This window comes from Thunnus thynnus, chromosome 5 (assembly GCF_963924715.1).
Source record: "Thunnus thynnus chromosome 5, fThuThy2.1, whole genome shotgun sequence".
NCBI lineage: Eukaryota > Metazoa > Chordata > Actinopteri > Scombriformes > Scombridae > Thunnus > Thunnus thynnus.
In genome coordinates this window covers 2,577,469-2,594,270 of record NC_089521.1, presented here as the reverse complement: position 1 = coordinate 2,594,270, position 16,802 = coordinate 2,577,469, and the positions used below count along the sequence as shown (strand labels likewise).

The 16,802-nt window shown below is 42.2% G+C and overlaps 1 protein-coding gene across 3 annotated transcripts; it reads left to right on the top strand.

Annotated features, from left to right (window-relative positions):
• Positions 1-288: 288 nt before the first annotated feature.
• ctcf (CCCTC-binding factor (zinc finger protein)) lies at positions 289-16,681 on the top strand. Of its 3 annotated transcripts, XM_067588698.1 has the most exons (18): positions 289-449; positions 3,193-3,226; positions 3,348-3,473; positions 4,274-4,454; positions 4,581-4,726; positions 4,896-5,015; positions 5,101-5,280; positions 6,806-7,021; positions 7,145-7,307; positions 9,229-9,399; positions 9,498-9,631; positions 9,882-10,002; positions 10,180-10,329; positions 10,461-10,621; positions 10,998-11,180; positions 11,289-11,421; positions 11,514-11,753; positions 12,803-16,681. In XM_067588698.1, exons 3-18 carry the CDS (start codon positions 3,441-3,443, stop codon positions 13,048-13,050), a joined length of 2,580 nt encoding a protein of 859 aa, XP_067444799.1. In that variant the 5' UTR covers positions 289-449; positions 3,193-3,226; positions 3,348-3,440; the 3' UTR covers positions 13,051-16,681. The 3 variants fall into 3 exon arrangements, with proteins under 3 accessions (XP_067444799.1, XP_067444800.1, XP_067444801.1); XM_067588699.1 differs by lacking the exon at positions 3,193-3,226; XM_067588700.1 differs by lacking the exons at positions 3,193-3,226; positions 3,348-3,473.
• Positions 16,682-16,802: the final 121 nt, after the last annotated feature.

Here is a 16,802-nt window from a genome sequence, read left to right as displayed (position 1 = left end):
TATGGCATTAAACAGATGCACTCATAATTTTAAATCAAGCATTTTATTTTTTATATTTGAAATGAACATATTTCTGACTTTTATTATTACTTTCAATATAGCTTTTGACATCTCGAGGTTATATCCTGAGAAAAGCTCATATCTCCCAGGGACGGGAAGGCAGCTCTATTCCTAACATTGTGATAAATGGGTTTAAATGTATTCCAACGGGGCGCCCCTCCTGGCCAATCAGGGTGTCTGCAGCAGCTTCGACACCACCCCCCAGCGGCCGCACAGGCGCACTGAGCTCCCAACTGCCATTTTGTGGCAGAGGCTACTCTGCTAAAGCGGGAGAGGGATTAAAACAAACTGCGAAGAAGACAGCATTTCTTGCCAGCCTGCCAAACTTTGTAGCACAGACTCTGTGCTTTCGGCCGAGTTAAACGGGAGGAGAAACACACTAAAAAGAGGTAAAGTATCACTACTTTTCTGATAAGGGGGGAGTTTGCAGGATCTTTAATCGGCCTCTAGGTGTCACGATGGGGCTCTGGGTCCGGGCAGATCGTCGGAGAGTGTTTGTCTCCCTCTATCGTTATTGAAAAACCCGTCAAAATATGTTTAAATAGCTGAAGTTCTACTAAATATACACACAAACCGCCCCATTTCACGCGTATCTGTGAGAATATCGTCGAGGATAAGTTACGAATACTTCGATGATTTGGTTGGAGAGTTTAGGCCAAGGCGTCCATTTTCTCGCTTCTTTGTTTCCCGTCTTTACAGCCTTGACGACATGGAAACTGGCGGGTTTAAGTTATCGCCCATAGCTAATGGTAGCTTGTTTGCATTAATAAACGCAAAGTGTATCACAAACAAACACTCACAATAACATGAGTACAGGGTTGCACATAACATTGACACAATTTACTCAGCTAATGCTGCGTCGGGTTTGGCTTGTTAACTGTTACATAACGTTAAACGAGACCTTTATTTAAAGTAATGAAGGTAGCAAGGTTAGCTCGGATTCAAGGCCCTTCCCCACCCAGCGCACTTAGCACGTCTGAAAGTGTTGAAAACGCCACAGTCCCCCCTAAAATAACCAGAGCAAAAATCTGTTTTACAGTCCCATTTCACCTAATTAGTACTTGTTGTATCTAAAGTTAAGTCACTATTATTGAAATGTAAGTTAATTCACTTGGCTTTCCTGTTAGTGGAGTACACACACGGAAGCGGTACATTAAGGCCAGCGCGGAAAAGAGAATGACGAAGCATTCACAGCAAAACGATCCTCAGTGATCACAGCGACCATATACGACCAAATACACGATCTGTGTCGCCCCAACATCAGCTATATTCCATTATCAGGTGTTGCATTTCTAGTTTTTCGGTCATCGCGCCGTGGTCGGAATTGGCAGTTGTTGTTGCACCCGTCGCCCGCTTGTCTCTTATTCTAAGCCCACCTAGAGCCTCATAGCCACAGATATATATTACAGCAGAGAGCTCCCTCTACGACTCGGCTTGGAGAGCTACAAAAATACCGCTGTATAAATGCTGTGCAAGAAGGCGACAGCTGCTCTACTGGGCGCTTGGTATCATTGCCATGTTGTGGTCAATTTGTTAAACCATAAGTCAAAATATCTAGGAAGGCCTATACTAGAGCCTCTCCAGCTTCCACCCATTTAGCAACATAAAGACAGGTGGACATGGAAACCTACAAACAAACAGATGTTAGGTACTGTCAGTGCTGGCATAACCATGATTCTGTATCTGTTGCACTACTGGACAGCAATGATATGTAGTATACATTTACCAAGTTGTTTTCATTAACTCCATATGGGTTTAGACGATGCAGCTCTGATGGTTTTATATTATGAGATGATGACTACTTGACAGCATGATCTGAAGTACATGCACTCAGTTTAGCTCAGTAGATACTTTGGTTGTTAATGGAAAAAGCCACATCATCTAAAATACGAAACATGTTGCTGTAAGTGAAGCTGGCAGGGTCAAGGGTTCTGTCATTGTTTGACTAAATTTTCAAATAGTTTTGCTTGATGAGCTACGCAGTCTTCAGTCTGATCAGACCATTTCAAGGAGCAGGGTGAATGTGTGTTGATGCAGCAAGGACCAAAATCATCAATCTTTGGCCTCAAAAAAGGGTCAGTAAGATCTGGGGCTTGTGAAATGTGCGAAAATCATTTCAAAGACCCGTGGTTATCTATCACCCTTTGTAAATCTGTGGTTATTGAAAAACTTGAGTTTGTCTTTTTAAAAAAAATTGTGTACAAATTATATCAGCAGTGAGGTTACACAATGGCAGGGGAAAATGCCTTTGTGAAAATCTGAGTACTGATTCAAAGCAGAAAATTGTGTGTGAAACCTCCCACACTAATTCTACATGTGTAACGTCTGTGCTACACACAGTGTTGGATGCTTACCGCACACTAACATACGCATACTTTGGCCTTGCTTTGCTTTCAGCTACAAAAGCTTTTAGTTTAAGTGTGTGTGTGTGTGTGTGTGTGTGTGTGTGTGTGTGTGTGTGTGTGTGTGTGTTTGTGTGTGTGTGAGAAACCCTTGTGCCACAGACAGTGTGGGAACCTGTAATGCAGTTTCATGCAATATCTGCTTTCAATTTGTAGTCAGATGTTGACAAAAGCAGTTGTTTTTCTGTGTACTCCAACCTCGCCATAGAAATAGAAGTTGTAGAAGTTCACAAATTTGAATTGTTCATGCAGTTTTTTCCTCAAATGGTGACAACCACAGGCTTCAAAATGATTTTTGAACATTTTTTCACAAGCTCAGTATCTTAATGACCCGTCATTGAGCTAATACTTTTCCTTCATTCCTGCTTCTAGATGCAAAAGGAGGTGTTGCTCTGTATAAAGCAAGCTACCTGATAAGGAAGGCAATGTGTGCATGTACATTGATTTGAAAGACTGGGAAGAATTCCCTCAACTGCCTGTTTAATTGAAGTGGGATTGTCACCTGGAGCAAACTTAAAACTTACACATTTGAGTGTCTGTGAGTTGAGGAGCTCTGTCCTTCACTTACTATCACATGGCCGAGGTTTTATATTCAAGAGATCTGGGACATTGTCAGCTGCTAAGCTGCAAGAATAAAAAGAGAGAAGTAGAGTTATGTAAGCACTTAATAATAGAGAGAATCTATCTGCCCATCACAGAGTGATGATGTATCCTCCTTCCCCTCCCGCAGGTTTACAGAGTCAGGTAGCAGCCTGAAGCCTCAGGTGAGCACAAGTGTCTTGAAGAGAACAGTCAACAGTGTCAGAGATAGCTAGCTGTGTATAGGCTGATGAAGTCACTGTCTGTGTGTGCAGGTGTATAACATGTTCCTCTTCCCTCCTTCAGGTTGGCAGGGACAGTCAGGTAGCAGACAGTTGATTCAGCAGAGCTCAGGGCTTTCAGCAGCAAAACCACCTGTATCACCAGTCTACAGAAATCATGAAATCAGGCACTTTTACCTTGCTGATCCAGGTAACACTAGTAGTGTTAAGTGCTACCAAGTTTACAACACCGGGATTCAATTGCTACAAAGTTCCTGCACTTGTATTCACATTATTAAGGATTTTTAGTACAAGTTATCGCCAGTGTGCAGAATTTTTTTTGTTCTTTCACAACAATGTGATTACAGTGTGAAATATGTCACATGTCAGTAGTGAAGAATTGGAAGCCTTGTAAACAACCTAAGAAGTTGAGCATTGAGTGGAACAGAGTTCTGCCAGCCAATTCATGGGGGTGGATTCAATATTATGTGAACTGAGTTGGCAAAGGGGTTGTATTCAGCATGTAAGTTCAGACTGTCATTCTGGAGAAGCCTGAATCAGGCTCAGCACTGGAGTTGAATGTTTTCCTGTGACTTAAACATGATGACTTGCTGGTAACATATCACTCTTTTCCTGGGAAAATCCAGGATTTCTCACCATAACACAGTGCCACAAATGATTAGTCATAGAATGATGTTCATTTAAATTTTTGATGTTATTCTTACATATGTGTTAGATCATAATACACTGGCCAATGATACAGAACTGTTTGATACTGTTTTTCATGATATACTTGCTCCAGTTAAAAGTTTGTGGTTATATAAGCTTGTATTAGCTTGTAAGGTTCTTCTCTCCCGCTGTATTTGAAGGCACCAAGTTACTTGTTGCTGTGAAAATCTGCAAACTCTTCCATGGTGTAGGACTGAACACTACTGAATGGCTTACATAGCTTGGGACCGACAACTCGCATAACACACTGCTACATAATGTTTCCACAATGCCGTATTTCAGTTCCTACCCAGCATGGACGGAGGGCCAACAGAGGGTGTGGGGGTGGTGGAGGTCCCCGCCAAAGACTTCCCCTCCATCCAGGCCGTCCACAGCCAGGATGCTATGGTGGCTGACCTCCTCCAGCAAGCTGCAGAGGCCGGGGGCGTGGTGGAGGGACAAGCTGGAGTCGTCCTGGAACAAGGTGCTTACTAATTGGGCATGAAACAGTGAATTTGTTAACAGGAGACAGAGTAGAATGGATTTTTATTGCAAGTAGACAGCTTTATGTGGAAAATGTTTTTTATTTCCCATCAATGTTGTGTTTCAGGTCATGGGGAAGGGATGGTAGCAGCTACCCAGGCTCAGCAGCAACTGATGGAAGCTGGGGTGGGGGTCGGTGTAGACAGTGGATCAGGGGTTGAAATGATGGTTATGGACTCACTGGATCCCACGCTGTTGCAGATGAAGACTGAGGTAAGCTCAGTGTTTAAAGCTTTCTTTTGATGGCACTGTCTTGCAAGAATCTGTCAATTGTGGTGATGTCATGCTAGTTTTATAAATGAAATCAGCTGGAACTGAGGACACCTAACTTGCCTGCCTGAAATCTCATGTAACAGTCTATTAAATTGAAGTTGATTTGCAGGTGATAGATGCTACAGTGGGAGGGTCGTCAGCGACAGTGGGTGTTGTTGGAGGGGTAGCGGGTGCTGCTCACCAAGCAACTGTAACAACAGTGGACCAGACTCAAATCATCACACTACAGGTAGGTGCTCTTCTAAAGCCATTTCACATCAAATCATCCTCCAGGTCTTAAGTCTCGACATGTGCTCGTCTCTCTCTGTCCTCAGGTGGTAAACATGGAGGAGCAGGCAGCTCTGGGCTTGGGGGAGCTCCAGCTGGTCCAGGTGCCTGTTTCTGCCACCACAGTGGAGGCTCTGCAGCAAGGCACCTTTGTAGACACCACTGCTATGCCAAAAGATGGAGACCCAGTCATCTGCCACACCCTGCCGTTGCCTGAGGGCTTTCAGGTACACAAATCAACATACTCATCAGTCGGGCTTCCACTCAGATGTACAACACTAATGAATGCCTGCACTCAAAAAAGAATATTAATATGGCAATACAAGAGGGGAAGAACATAAAAAGATAATGTTATCTAGTCAATCAGCAGGGGTAATCCATCTGCAAGACTGATATCAGATGACAACAGAAGCTTCATCCATCCAAGTCTTTCAGCCTGTTACTTTGGGAATGAGCCAATGGAAGAAATGCACTTCATTACATAAAGTGGAAGTTTTACATGTCGACTTCACGTCTGAATAAGTGCCTGAGTCACTTCACTGTTGCCCTTTCAACACAGCAGTCTGGATTGAATACTGTCACATGAATGCAAAGGCCACAGTAGCACAAGATCAAACCATGATCAGACAGATGTTTCCTAACCTGTATGAGCGCTGAAACAGATGTGTCACTGAATTAACATCTCTTGGATGATAATTGGGGGAAAAAGGCAAAAAAATGATACTAATAAACCAGGAAACACTGTCAATGAGCCTATTTTGATTAGATTATTGAATATCCAACAAAATGCTTTACATCCAGCATTTTAGCAAATCGTAATGAAATGAGAGTCCAAACTTAACATCTTGTCATTCTGTGCTTGTGCGCTATTTGTCAATCTTAAAAAGGAAGCAGAATTGCTTAAATAATAAATAATGAAATTGATGAGAAACAAGGCGCTCATGATGGTTATTTATTACAGCTTCAAAGAGAAAACAAGCTTTAAAATCACATAATTGAAGCTAACACTATTCCTCCTTTGTATCATCATTTTTCCCTTTAATGGTCTTACCATGTCTCAGTAAGCCATTGTGGAGCATAAATAAAACACACTTATGTCTTAAGGACAAAAAGACAATACTGTAACAGAAAGATGAAGCCAGCAGTGTTGCATATTCCATTTCTTAGGTAGAGCTTTATACTTCCTACATCAAGTGATGATCGTTAATGAATGGAAATGTAACATTAGGGATGTCAGTAAAAACAATAATCAGCTACATTCCTTCTAAGGTTTATTCTTTGTAGACTATTGTCAACCATTATCCTGTGTGTGAGTTTAGTTTGTGAACATTATTTCTGACCAAGCTGCCATGTTTTACCAGTTTGAAAATAAAAGACTGAGACTTTTATGACTACATTTGCTTATTTCTTGCTCAAATGTTCAGTGCAAGTTTCAGGGTGAGAAATGAGAATACATATTCAAAACTTCACTTGAGAATGTAATTAGTCTGCTCTGCACCGGTCAAAACAAGAATGTAAAATAATCTACAATGCTAATATATTCTCGATCAGCCACCTGTTCTCAAAATGAATTATCACGTGCTGGCATCAAACCCTTAATCTGGATCTAATCCCGATCTTAATCATGCTTCACTTTGCCTCTCAGGTCTCTATGCTGGTAATTCCATCAGGCGCATCACTTCTGTTTTGCAGTGCAGCACCTATAGTCAGCAGTGACACAGTGACTGAACAGTTCATGCATTTGATCTGTAGGTAGTGAAGGTTGGTGCTAATGGGGAGGTGGAGACGGTGGAGCAGGAGGAGGAGGGAGGAGAAGTCCACCCTGAGGAGGAAGAAGAGGAAGAGGTGGGGGACCAGCTGCTGGAAGAAGGGGAAGACGAGCCCATTCAGCCCCCGAATGATGACCCGACCTGGCCTAAGGACCCCGACTATCAGCCTCCATCTGGAATCATCAAGAAGTCCAAAAAGGTAAGATAGTTGTGTGTTGTTATTGGGGATGTGCAACTCTTCTCTGGAATTAAAGTGGACTTGTCAGACATCTGGACAGGTCATCAGGTGATGATGAGGTCTAACGACTTGCTGTTTGGCCAGGGTAAAAAGAGTCGTCTGCGTTATGCTGAAGGAGATAAGGACATGGACGTCAGTGTGTATGACTTTGAGGAGGAACAGCAGGAGGGTCTTCTGTCTGAGGTCAACGCTGAGAAAGTAGTGGGCAACATGAAACCACCTAAACCCACGAAGATCAAGAAGAAAGGTGAGACACTGCTGTCTGCTGATCTGAGAGAATGATGACATTGATTTAGATTGGATTATCTGACAAGTTGCATCAGGTGGTTCCTAGGTGGCGTTCAGACCAACTTTATCCCTGCAGAGAAACACAGCCACCTCATTTATTTTCAACTGAATGAGGCCAGTCTGTTGACGTCGTGGGCCGCAAATTTTATGTACCTGGGTGGCCCAGGTACATAAAATTATTCCTTTTCTGTAGCAGTAAACACAACACACAACTGGCTGATAACTAACTGTGCTATACTCAGAGCTTTAAGAGATATACAGGGCTGACAACAGTAACATTAACATGATTAACAGCAGGGCGACGGCTATGTAGTGACCTCCCTCACAGACACACAAACACACTGGATAGGCTCTCAGCTAGCTCAACTACAACATAGGTATGACACAGAAACTTTTACAAAGAGCCATGAATGTGCTGCTGGTGACTGTCAAAGCTCCAGTAGACTCTCTGTGTTTCCAGCATGGTTATTATGCTTGTAATTCTTCTTTGTCGACACCTACAACTACTGTCCATCTGACCACCAGTCTGTTCAGCGCCTCCATAAGGAGACGGAGGGTAGTGTAAGCCAAAGTAGCTAAATCAACTGTGAGCAGTCCTGTGTTTAAAGAAAATGTATCAATACTTGGCACCAGTGTATTGCAGTATGTTGCAGTATCTTTTTTTTTTTTGTCCCACTCTTAAAACAGACAGGTGTTAGAAATGTGGTTTTTCAAAGCAAGAAAATGAAATGTTCCAACAGGGAATGGCAACTGTGCAAATAGACACATGACACAAGGCGAAGGAGAACAACTCTGGACTAAAGCAGAGTTTTGATCTCTTGAATATATTTTGAAAACGTGAAATGTGTTTTATTATGTAAATAGTGATTTAGTTTTAATAGTTATTTATTTTGACATTTTCATCAAAAAGCAGAGTTAGTCTATTTTGTCAATTAAAATGTGCTGTGAAAATGGAAAATTCATTTTAATATATAAATAGTTATTTCTTAGTAGTTATTTATTTTGACATATACATATTTATTTTGAGTAGTTGTTCATTTGCAATAGAGTTATTCATTAGTCTTTGTTTGAATAATTTATTACTGAACTCGCCTATCACACACTGTGCTGCCTTCTGCCAGTAGTGAAAGTAAATTCTCAACCTGTGGGACATACTGTGCTCTCTGGCAAAAAAGTTGAACCTGATTCAACTTTTGCCAAACTGCATCGCAGCATCATCCAGCAACATGCTGCGTTGGTGACTTTCCAGAGTTACTATAAACTGCTCTGGTTGACTGGTAAGCCTTCTAACTCTGCATCTGTTAGTCAAATTGGACTTCCTGGATCGTATTTTATTGTCTCACTGGTACCTGAAACAACTTGGACACCCACCAACACAGCCCTTTACACTGATTTAACGCAATTTCACTGATCGCTTTAAAGGCTAGAACATCGTCAACCTGCGAGAACAGAGAATAGTACTGCATCCTGCTACATGATGTTATTAAAACTGTCTTTCTAACAGAGATAGTGTTATTTGGTGCCTTCTGGCTTCCCCTTCCCTCCCTCATACACACATACAGAAAGAGAGACAGTGCCAGATGGAAGTTTGGGTTGCATTTTCTCTCTCCTTGTCCCTGCCTGCAAACCGGTCCTCAGACGTGCAGGCTTCCAGCTTCGCCATAGCTAATGTTTCTCCAAAGGCCTCTCTTTCCGCCTCCTAACATTAGCTGATTTGCATGTCCACATTCATGATAATATCAAACATTTGAAATTAAATTTGTTTTTGTTTTTACATGTGTGATGAGTTTTCAGGTGTTTAGTACGTGAGACAGCTTTGGGATTATGATACAAACACTGTTAAATATGAGGTGTGTGTGTGTTCCACTGATGTATGTTAGGAGTGAAGAAGACATTTCAGTGCGAGCTGTGCAGCTACACGTGCCCTCGACGTTCCAACCTGGACAGACACATGAAGAGCCACACCGACGAGAGACCTCACAAATGTCACCTGTGTGGACGAGCCTTCAGGACGGTCACCCTGCTAAGAAACCATCTCAACACACACACTGGTATGCCCAACTTTACATTCTTTTCTATTAGATTTTCAATGACCTGGGATTTTTTTTCAGCAGCACTTAAAGATGTGTCTTGTTTTGTGTTTTTGTAGGAACTCGGCCACACAAGTGCACAGACTGCGATATGGCCTTCGTGACTAGTGGAGAGCTAGTTCGTCATCGTCGCTACAAACACACACACGAGAAACCCTTCAAATGCTCCATGTGTGACTATGCCAGTGTGGAGGTAAGACAAACTCCAGTCTGCTTTATATTCTTACAGCTTTACGCAATTCACAGTTGAGTTTTTTTTAATCATCTCCATGCTAATCCTTATTAAAGAAACATATGAACAAAAAATCTGAATCCAAACTCTTCAAACATATCAGGAAAACTGTTGAGGACAGTTACTACCTGCGAGGCCATTATAATGGCAGATCTTCTTCTTCTTCTTGTGCTCTGATATGCAACTGTGTTTGTGTGTCGACGTCATGTAGGTGAGCAAACTAAAGCGTCACATTCGTTCCCACACTGGTGAGCGTCCATTCCAGTGCAGTCTTTGCAGCTACGCCAGCAGAGACACATACAAGTTGAAGAGACACATGAGGACACACTCAGGTAAAACTAACATCTGCTTCTCTACATGTATAAAGCAGTGAAGGCACACAGGGTGGCTTATGTCACTTTTGAGAGATATGGGACCAGTGTTGTCTTTTATTGTTCTGATAGATTACAGACATGAATGAGTAAATTAAACAATATTATACCTGTGTGCATGTTCAATCCTGATCTCAGGAGAGAAACCTTATGAGTGCTACATCTGCCACGCCCGCTTCACCCAGAGTGGAACCATGAAGATGCACATTCTGCAGAAACACACTGAGAATGTGGCCAAATTCCACTGTCCACACTGTGACACTGTCATCGCACGCAAGAGTGACTTAGGTAACACACAAACACACACACACACACACACACACACACACACACACACTGTAAACTTACCACACAGACAAGATAGTTCCACATTGTTTCATTTCTCTGAGTTTTCTCCTGTCATCCTCGTGCATCTCCAGGCGTCCATCTCCGTAAGCAGCACTCGTTCATCGAGACCGGAAAGAAGTGCCGTTATTGCGATGCTGTGTTCCACGAGCGCTATGCTCTGATCCAGCACCAGAAGTCCCATAAGAACGAGAAGAGGTTCAAATGCGACATGTGTGACTACTGCTGCCGCCAGGTCTGTGTGGACACAAATATTTTTAATATTTATAATATGTAGGGCTGGCAAAATTACAAAACCATACTGGTAACAAATGAGTACTTTGATGCATGTTAGGAAATTTTGCTTGATGAGTTAAATACTCTAGATGAAAAGTTAAGAGGATCACCAAAGTAGGATTCGTCCTCTGGTGATCATAAGTGTCTGTGCAAAATTTCATGGCAATCCATCCAATAGTTGTTGAGATATTTCAGTCTGGACCAAAGTGGTGAACTGACTGACATTGCATCCTTTGAACAATGCCAGTAACATGCCTAAAACTCTGAATGGATGTCTAGTATAGTCTGTGTAACTGTGGTGTATATAACTGTGTGTTTCTTACTGCTGGGTCCAGGAGCGCCACATGGTGATGCATCGTAGAACCCACACTGGAGAGAAACCTTACGCCTGCAGCCAGTGTGAGAAGACCTTCAGACAAAAGCAGCTGCTGGACATGCACTTCAAACGCTACCATGACCCCAACTTCGTCCCCACCGCCTTCGTCTGCCCCAAGTGTAGCAAGACCTTCACTCGCAGAGTAAGGACACTTGTCTTTCTAGCTATCACACACCTGAAATGAACTCCTGTGCGCTTTAATAGGGAGGTTATAAAAGTCTACAGATGAAGTAACGCTATGTTCTTGCAGAACACCATGGCTCGCCACGCTGAGAACTGCTCTGGTGAAGTGGAGGACGCCGAAAACGGAGCTCCACCCCCGAAGAAAGGAAAGAGAGGAAGAAAGAAGAAGATGAGGAGCAGGAGAGATGACGATGACAGCGGTGAGAATTTGACTTTGTCTTGTATGCAAGTATGAGCGTGATACTCATGTCAGTCCTCATTAGTTTATCTAATGCATCTCTCTGTCGTTCAGAGGACGATCACGCTGAACCGGATGAGGAGGACGAGGGTGAAGGTGAGGAGGAAGCATCACTGCTACAGGAAGAGGATGAGCCAGAAAGCATGGAACTGGACCAGGCCCCTGCTGCCATCCCAGTACCGGCCCCCGACGAGCCACCAGTCAAGAGGAAACGAGGCCGACCTCCAAAGAACGCCCCCAAACCTCCAACACCCAGCAAGTCAGTCAGGGTGGCGGCCAAGACAGCTGCTTCTGGTGAGGACACTGACATCTAACTGATCTAATGTCTCATCAAAAACAGGATGTTTTTAGTCTTTGGGGTGGGGTACTTAAATGTAATATTTACAAACTGTCAAAGCACACACACCCCAGCTTAAAAAATTCCCTCGAAAGGTCTTAGAAGGTGCTAAAGTCTTCAATTTAATTTAGAAATGTCTTTGATATGTTTTCTTGCCTGCCATACACAGTAGTTATAAAATGCTTTTGTATGTGGTTGTGGGCTGTCGTTCTGCATCTGTAAACTCCAAGTAAGACTGGTGCAACAGTGGATTGGAATCCTGTCTCACACACACACACACACACACACACACACACACACACAGTCACTACTGCTAGCTACAGTAGCTAGTAAGATCATCCACTCACAAAACAACAAAAGTGAAGATTTTAACAAAAACTAATTCATTATAAATTAATTTATATGAATTATTTTTTTAATTTGTTAATCCATCCTTTAATTTTCTGCCCCTTATCTGGGTCCATTAATCGATAAATTATTTTTAAGAAATATGTGATAACACATGATGACGAAAAGAATGCAAATGCATATTTCTGGCTGTGCGCGTACACACAGTTTTACAGAGTTTTATGCATCTGGCCCTCATTCTTTCTATGTAGTCCTACACACCTGCAGCGGTTTTATCACATCGATCTCACAGATGGGCACATTTCAGTTACTGTACCCTGACTGCTTCTGCTGTCTGTATCATGCGTCTGATGTGTGCTAGAAGAGGCATTAAATGACGCAACATGAACCGCAACCCTTAAAAATAGCAGAGAGGAGGGAAGTGGTTGAGGAAGAAAGAGGGTCAAGAAAAAGGTAAACATAGACGAGAGGATGCAACAAGCACTTGTAATCTTTATACAGCCCTCCATAGTTTCCATAGCCCCATCTGATGTCTTCAAATTACTATAAAATATGTCGTTTACAGTGGTATAAAACAGAAGGCAAATTTGACTTGGTTGTTATTCCCATGACCCCTGAATGCAACATTGCAGCATGTCTTTATTGTTGTGTGTTGTAGCTGCTGCCATCATTCAGGTGGAGGATGAGAGCACCGGAGCAGTGGAGAACATCATAGTGAAGAAAGAGGAGGGCGACGCCTCAGCAGCGACACCTCTAGAGCAGGGAGTGGCGTTGACGGTGGAGGGGGTGGGGCTGGACGGGGAAGGGGTGGAGACTGTCGAGTTGGCGGTGAATGAGGAAACCGCGGCCGCTGCCGCCAACGGAGATCTGACGCCAGAGATGATCCTTAGCATGATGGACCGGTGAACACAACACGCAGCCACAAACATGTAGCCGGACTAAGACTAAAAATTGGCAGATACACCATTAACATTTTCACATCCTTTGCCTTCACCTCATGTTCCATCTGTATGTGCTTTTAACTGCAGCCATTTTGCCTCATTTGAAGTGAGCTGCAGAAACAACCCTGCACAAAGAAGGGAAGCCGCATGTAAATACAAAACACAGACACCGGCACACTGACGTTTGTGGGTCTCACACATACACAAAGGACCAGATCCCACTGCACACACACCGCTGTCATTTTCTCCACATCATACACACACATAGTCCAAGCTAACGCCAGACTGCTCTCTGCTCTTAATGCTCTTTCTTCAGTTTGAATGTCTTCTGAATGAATCATTGTGTATTTTGCTACTTGTTTCTCCCCAAAGCCACATCCTGTGTCAACCTCTACCCACATACCCGAGAGTTAATGTTCAGCCGGAAACACACTCCTCTGTGCATTGCTCTGCCACAAGGAGACATGCTTTTATCGACCTTCATTATTCACTTTGATTTCCTGCTCTTATGCTTGCTGTTCTTGCAACAGTGCCCATCGTCAAATTCCAAGCCTTTCTATGTGTATATATAGATATAAATGTAGTTTTTCCTAATAAAGACGTAGTATATGGTACTTTAGTTTGCCTCCGAGATACCACGTGCATTTTTTTTTTTTTTCCAGAAAGTATGATTTCCCTCCTTGGCCTGTGTAATCACAGAGGTCCATGTTGCGGTGTTATCAGTTGAAGGAAGTTAACAGAGGAGGATTCTTTCTGATGACAAAGATTGTAGCAAATGGGCACAGACAGACACATTTTCTCTCTTATCTGTCACTGACATTTGTCTTTCATAGTTAATGCTCCTCTGCTGTTTCCACACAGTTTTGCCATCACATAAACTTGAGAAAATGCAGATCATCCTGATGTAGTCGGTCAAATATTGTACTATAATTGTGATTTGAACATTCCAAATATTTCAATTAATTATGGAATTATGTTTATGCATTTGAATCATCTCACTCAAAGTAATCAGCAGTGACAAAATCAAACATTGTTTTTCAAGATAATACCAGCCTCGCTTTAGTTTTCCTTTTAAACATGTCTTCACCTGCCAGATCATATTGTGCTTGGAAAAGTTATCAAAGATTAGGTTGTGAATCAGTGTGTCACTCAAACAGCACCCACCCACCCACCATAGTGATCCTCAATTTTGGCAGGTGGTTTGCATGTAAATACACATTTTAAACCCTTTTTGCTTTTTGATTTCTTTTGAGCCTTTTTAATGTTTTTTAAATAGCTGATTTGAAGATGTGTTGGTTGAAAGGGGCCTAGATTTATATGCTACACATGTTAGTGTCATATCTGGTACTCCATGTCCTGAGCCTGTAAAGGTGACTTTCAAAATGCCCCCCCCCCCCACCTCCATTATGCTTTCCTTCCACAGATGAGTGTTTTGTGTTGGAGCCCCTTTTAACCAACCACACTGAATCTGAACCACTATTATTTTGCTCTCTATTTTCTGTTGCTCATAGCCATTTTGTTTCCTCTTTGAAACTATGTTATAGTTTTCATTTCTGGCCATTTTTGCAGTTGCTCTCCTGGTCGAGCTTGGTTCAGTTCAATAGTATGACAGAAGCTTCGTCATATTCTGTTGTCCTTTAACATTTGGCCCAAAGCTGTGATGCTAGTTTTACCTGTAAAGGAACAAGAGGTTTTTGAGTATCTGTTCTGTAGGATAAAGCAGTTTGACACCCATCTAAAAATGTGTATTGAATGAAGTTCAGCTAGTAAATTGTATGTAATAACAAAAAACAGCATTCTTGTTCTTGTTTGGTTTTTTTTGACATGTGTTAATACTGTTTTGGAAGGATGGCAGTTTTTGAGTCTTTGCTTGCCATACCATGTGAATTAATGAGGTAATTAAGAGGGGTCCTCACACTACTATTAGCCCAGGTTTCATGACAGTTTGACCACAGGTTATAATGGTTGTTAATATGGCCTTCCTTCCTTTTTATTACAACAAGATGTTATTTTGTTATATGAAACCATTTCCTCTGTAACTTAACATTGGTTAAGTTACAGAACATGCTCTGTATTGTGACAAGACTAGGTCAAACCCTAGTATATGGCTGGACCTTGTATGAAACACTAGAGGGCTCTTAATTTGAAACGACAGATACAGGAAGTGGCGACACTGGGTCGACTGAAGTTACACCATTGGCTGAACAATGGTTTAATTTCACTCGGTCAGACGTTTGCATTTATCAGGCTTGGCCCACTGTGGTCCAGTCAAACACCAGGCTGTAAAGAAGAACCATTGTGAACACAGAAATGGTTACTGAAAGATATTAGTGCCAATGTGCTAAAGAAGGAAATCATCATTCTTATGTCAGACTGACACTTCTGTAAGAATCACCCAGAAATATCAATTCTGTCACTGCACTGCTGTTCTGAGAGTTAATTCTGTAAAACAAGAAAACAAAATGTTCTGTTATCAATGTATCATGTTAATGTTCTGCAGAAAGCTGAATAGAAGATGGATGTTTGACTGTTCTCGTAGCAACAGCGTTGTTTTTTGTGTGCACATTGTTGTCTTTATTTTTGCAGAAGAAATGAAAGAAAACACTTTTAACATAAGCCGCATTTCAACCTCAAGAACTTTCCCCAGGGACTAGGAACCTTTTGAGGAACTCAGTTCCTCTACGACTCTACCTGCATTTCCACTGGAGGAACCAGGGTCTAAATGAAGGGGAGATTTTCCAGAGAGATTTTTTTTTACCCCCAAAAAAGTCCCTGCTTGGGGGGTAGTTCTTACCTAAAGTATAGGAACTTTGGGAGCGAGGTTTGCAGGGATGACCATCACTGATTGGTCAAACACATACAGCATGGCTGCTTCAACTTGTGTGCCACTTCATTCATAAAACAAGGAAGTACCCTTGTATCGATTTAGGACAAGGGAAGGACATTTCTCTTTGTTAACGTTAAAGTAAAAGGCTTTGTCAGCGTCCCGACTCATTTTAAACAGAGAGAGAGAGACAGCACAGCAGTGGTTGAGTGAGGAGAGGGAGCAGTGGTGGAGAAAACAAAGCAGTGAACGAGAGAAATAAAACTTTTATCTGATTGTTTCATGGCACTTACGTTATAAAGCAGAAATAAATCATCCATCAAACACTCAACAGATGATTTACTGTGGAGACATTCAGTTTTCTACTCTGCATTCATTACTTACATCCAGCTCATGCAGCAGTGAATACAAAGAACAACAGGATAAATCTGTGTTGATTTTTTCCTCATGTTAACACTGTGACTGTAAGCGTTGCCATCATTTTTTTTTTAATTCCTCATGAGTCTAATTTGCATGATCTACCTGGTTCCTCAGATGCAGTGGAAACGCAAACTGGATGCACAACAGGGACTTTAAAGTTCCAAGTTTAGTCCCTGAGATTAGTTCCTCTGGGTCCAAAGTACCTGGAACTTTTGGTGGAAACGGGGCTTTAGTTTTAAAGGCATCCCTACTGTGAAGACCAACAGAACAGAAGAAACCTTTGTCATGTCCTTTTTGAAGATGAGACACTGTACAGCTGATGAATAATAAAATCATCCTTATGGGCCCATAACCGCTGTCTGCTGCTTTCTTTCAGTTTGTAGTATTGTTATGCAGGGTGGGGTTAGGTGTTGAGGAGGAGGTTTAAACAAGCATGACATGCATCCTGTCCCACCAGACATGCATATTTAAAG

What these genes read in the sequence shown, in the direction of transcription:
- ctcf (XM_067588699.1), top strand. Translation starts at nt 3,441, where the DNA reads ATGAAATCAGGCACTTTTACCTTGCTGATCCAG. An exon ending in TGTTGCAGATGAAGACTGAG is followed by an intron (nt 4,727 to 4,895) that starts GTAAGCTCAGTG and finishes GTTGATTTGCAG; the next exon opens with GTGATAGATGCTACAGTGGG. An exon ending in CACGAAGATCAAGAAGAAAG is followed by an intron (nt 7,308 to 9,228) that starts GTGAGACACTGC and finishes GATGTATGTTAG; the next exon opens with GAGTGAAGAAGACATTTCAG.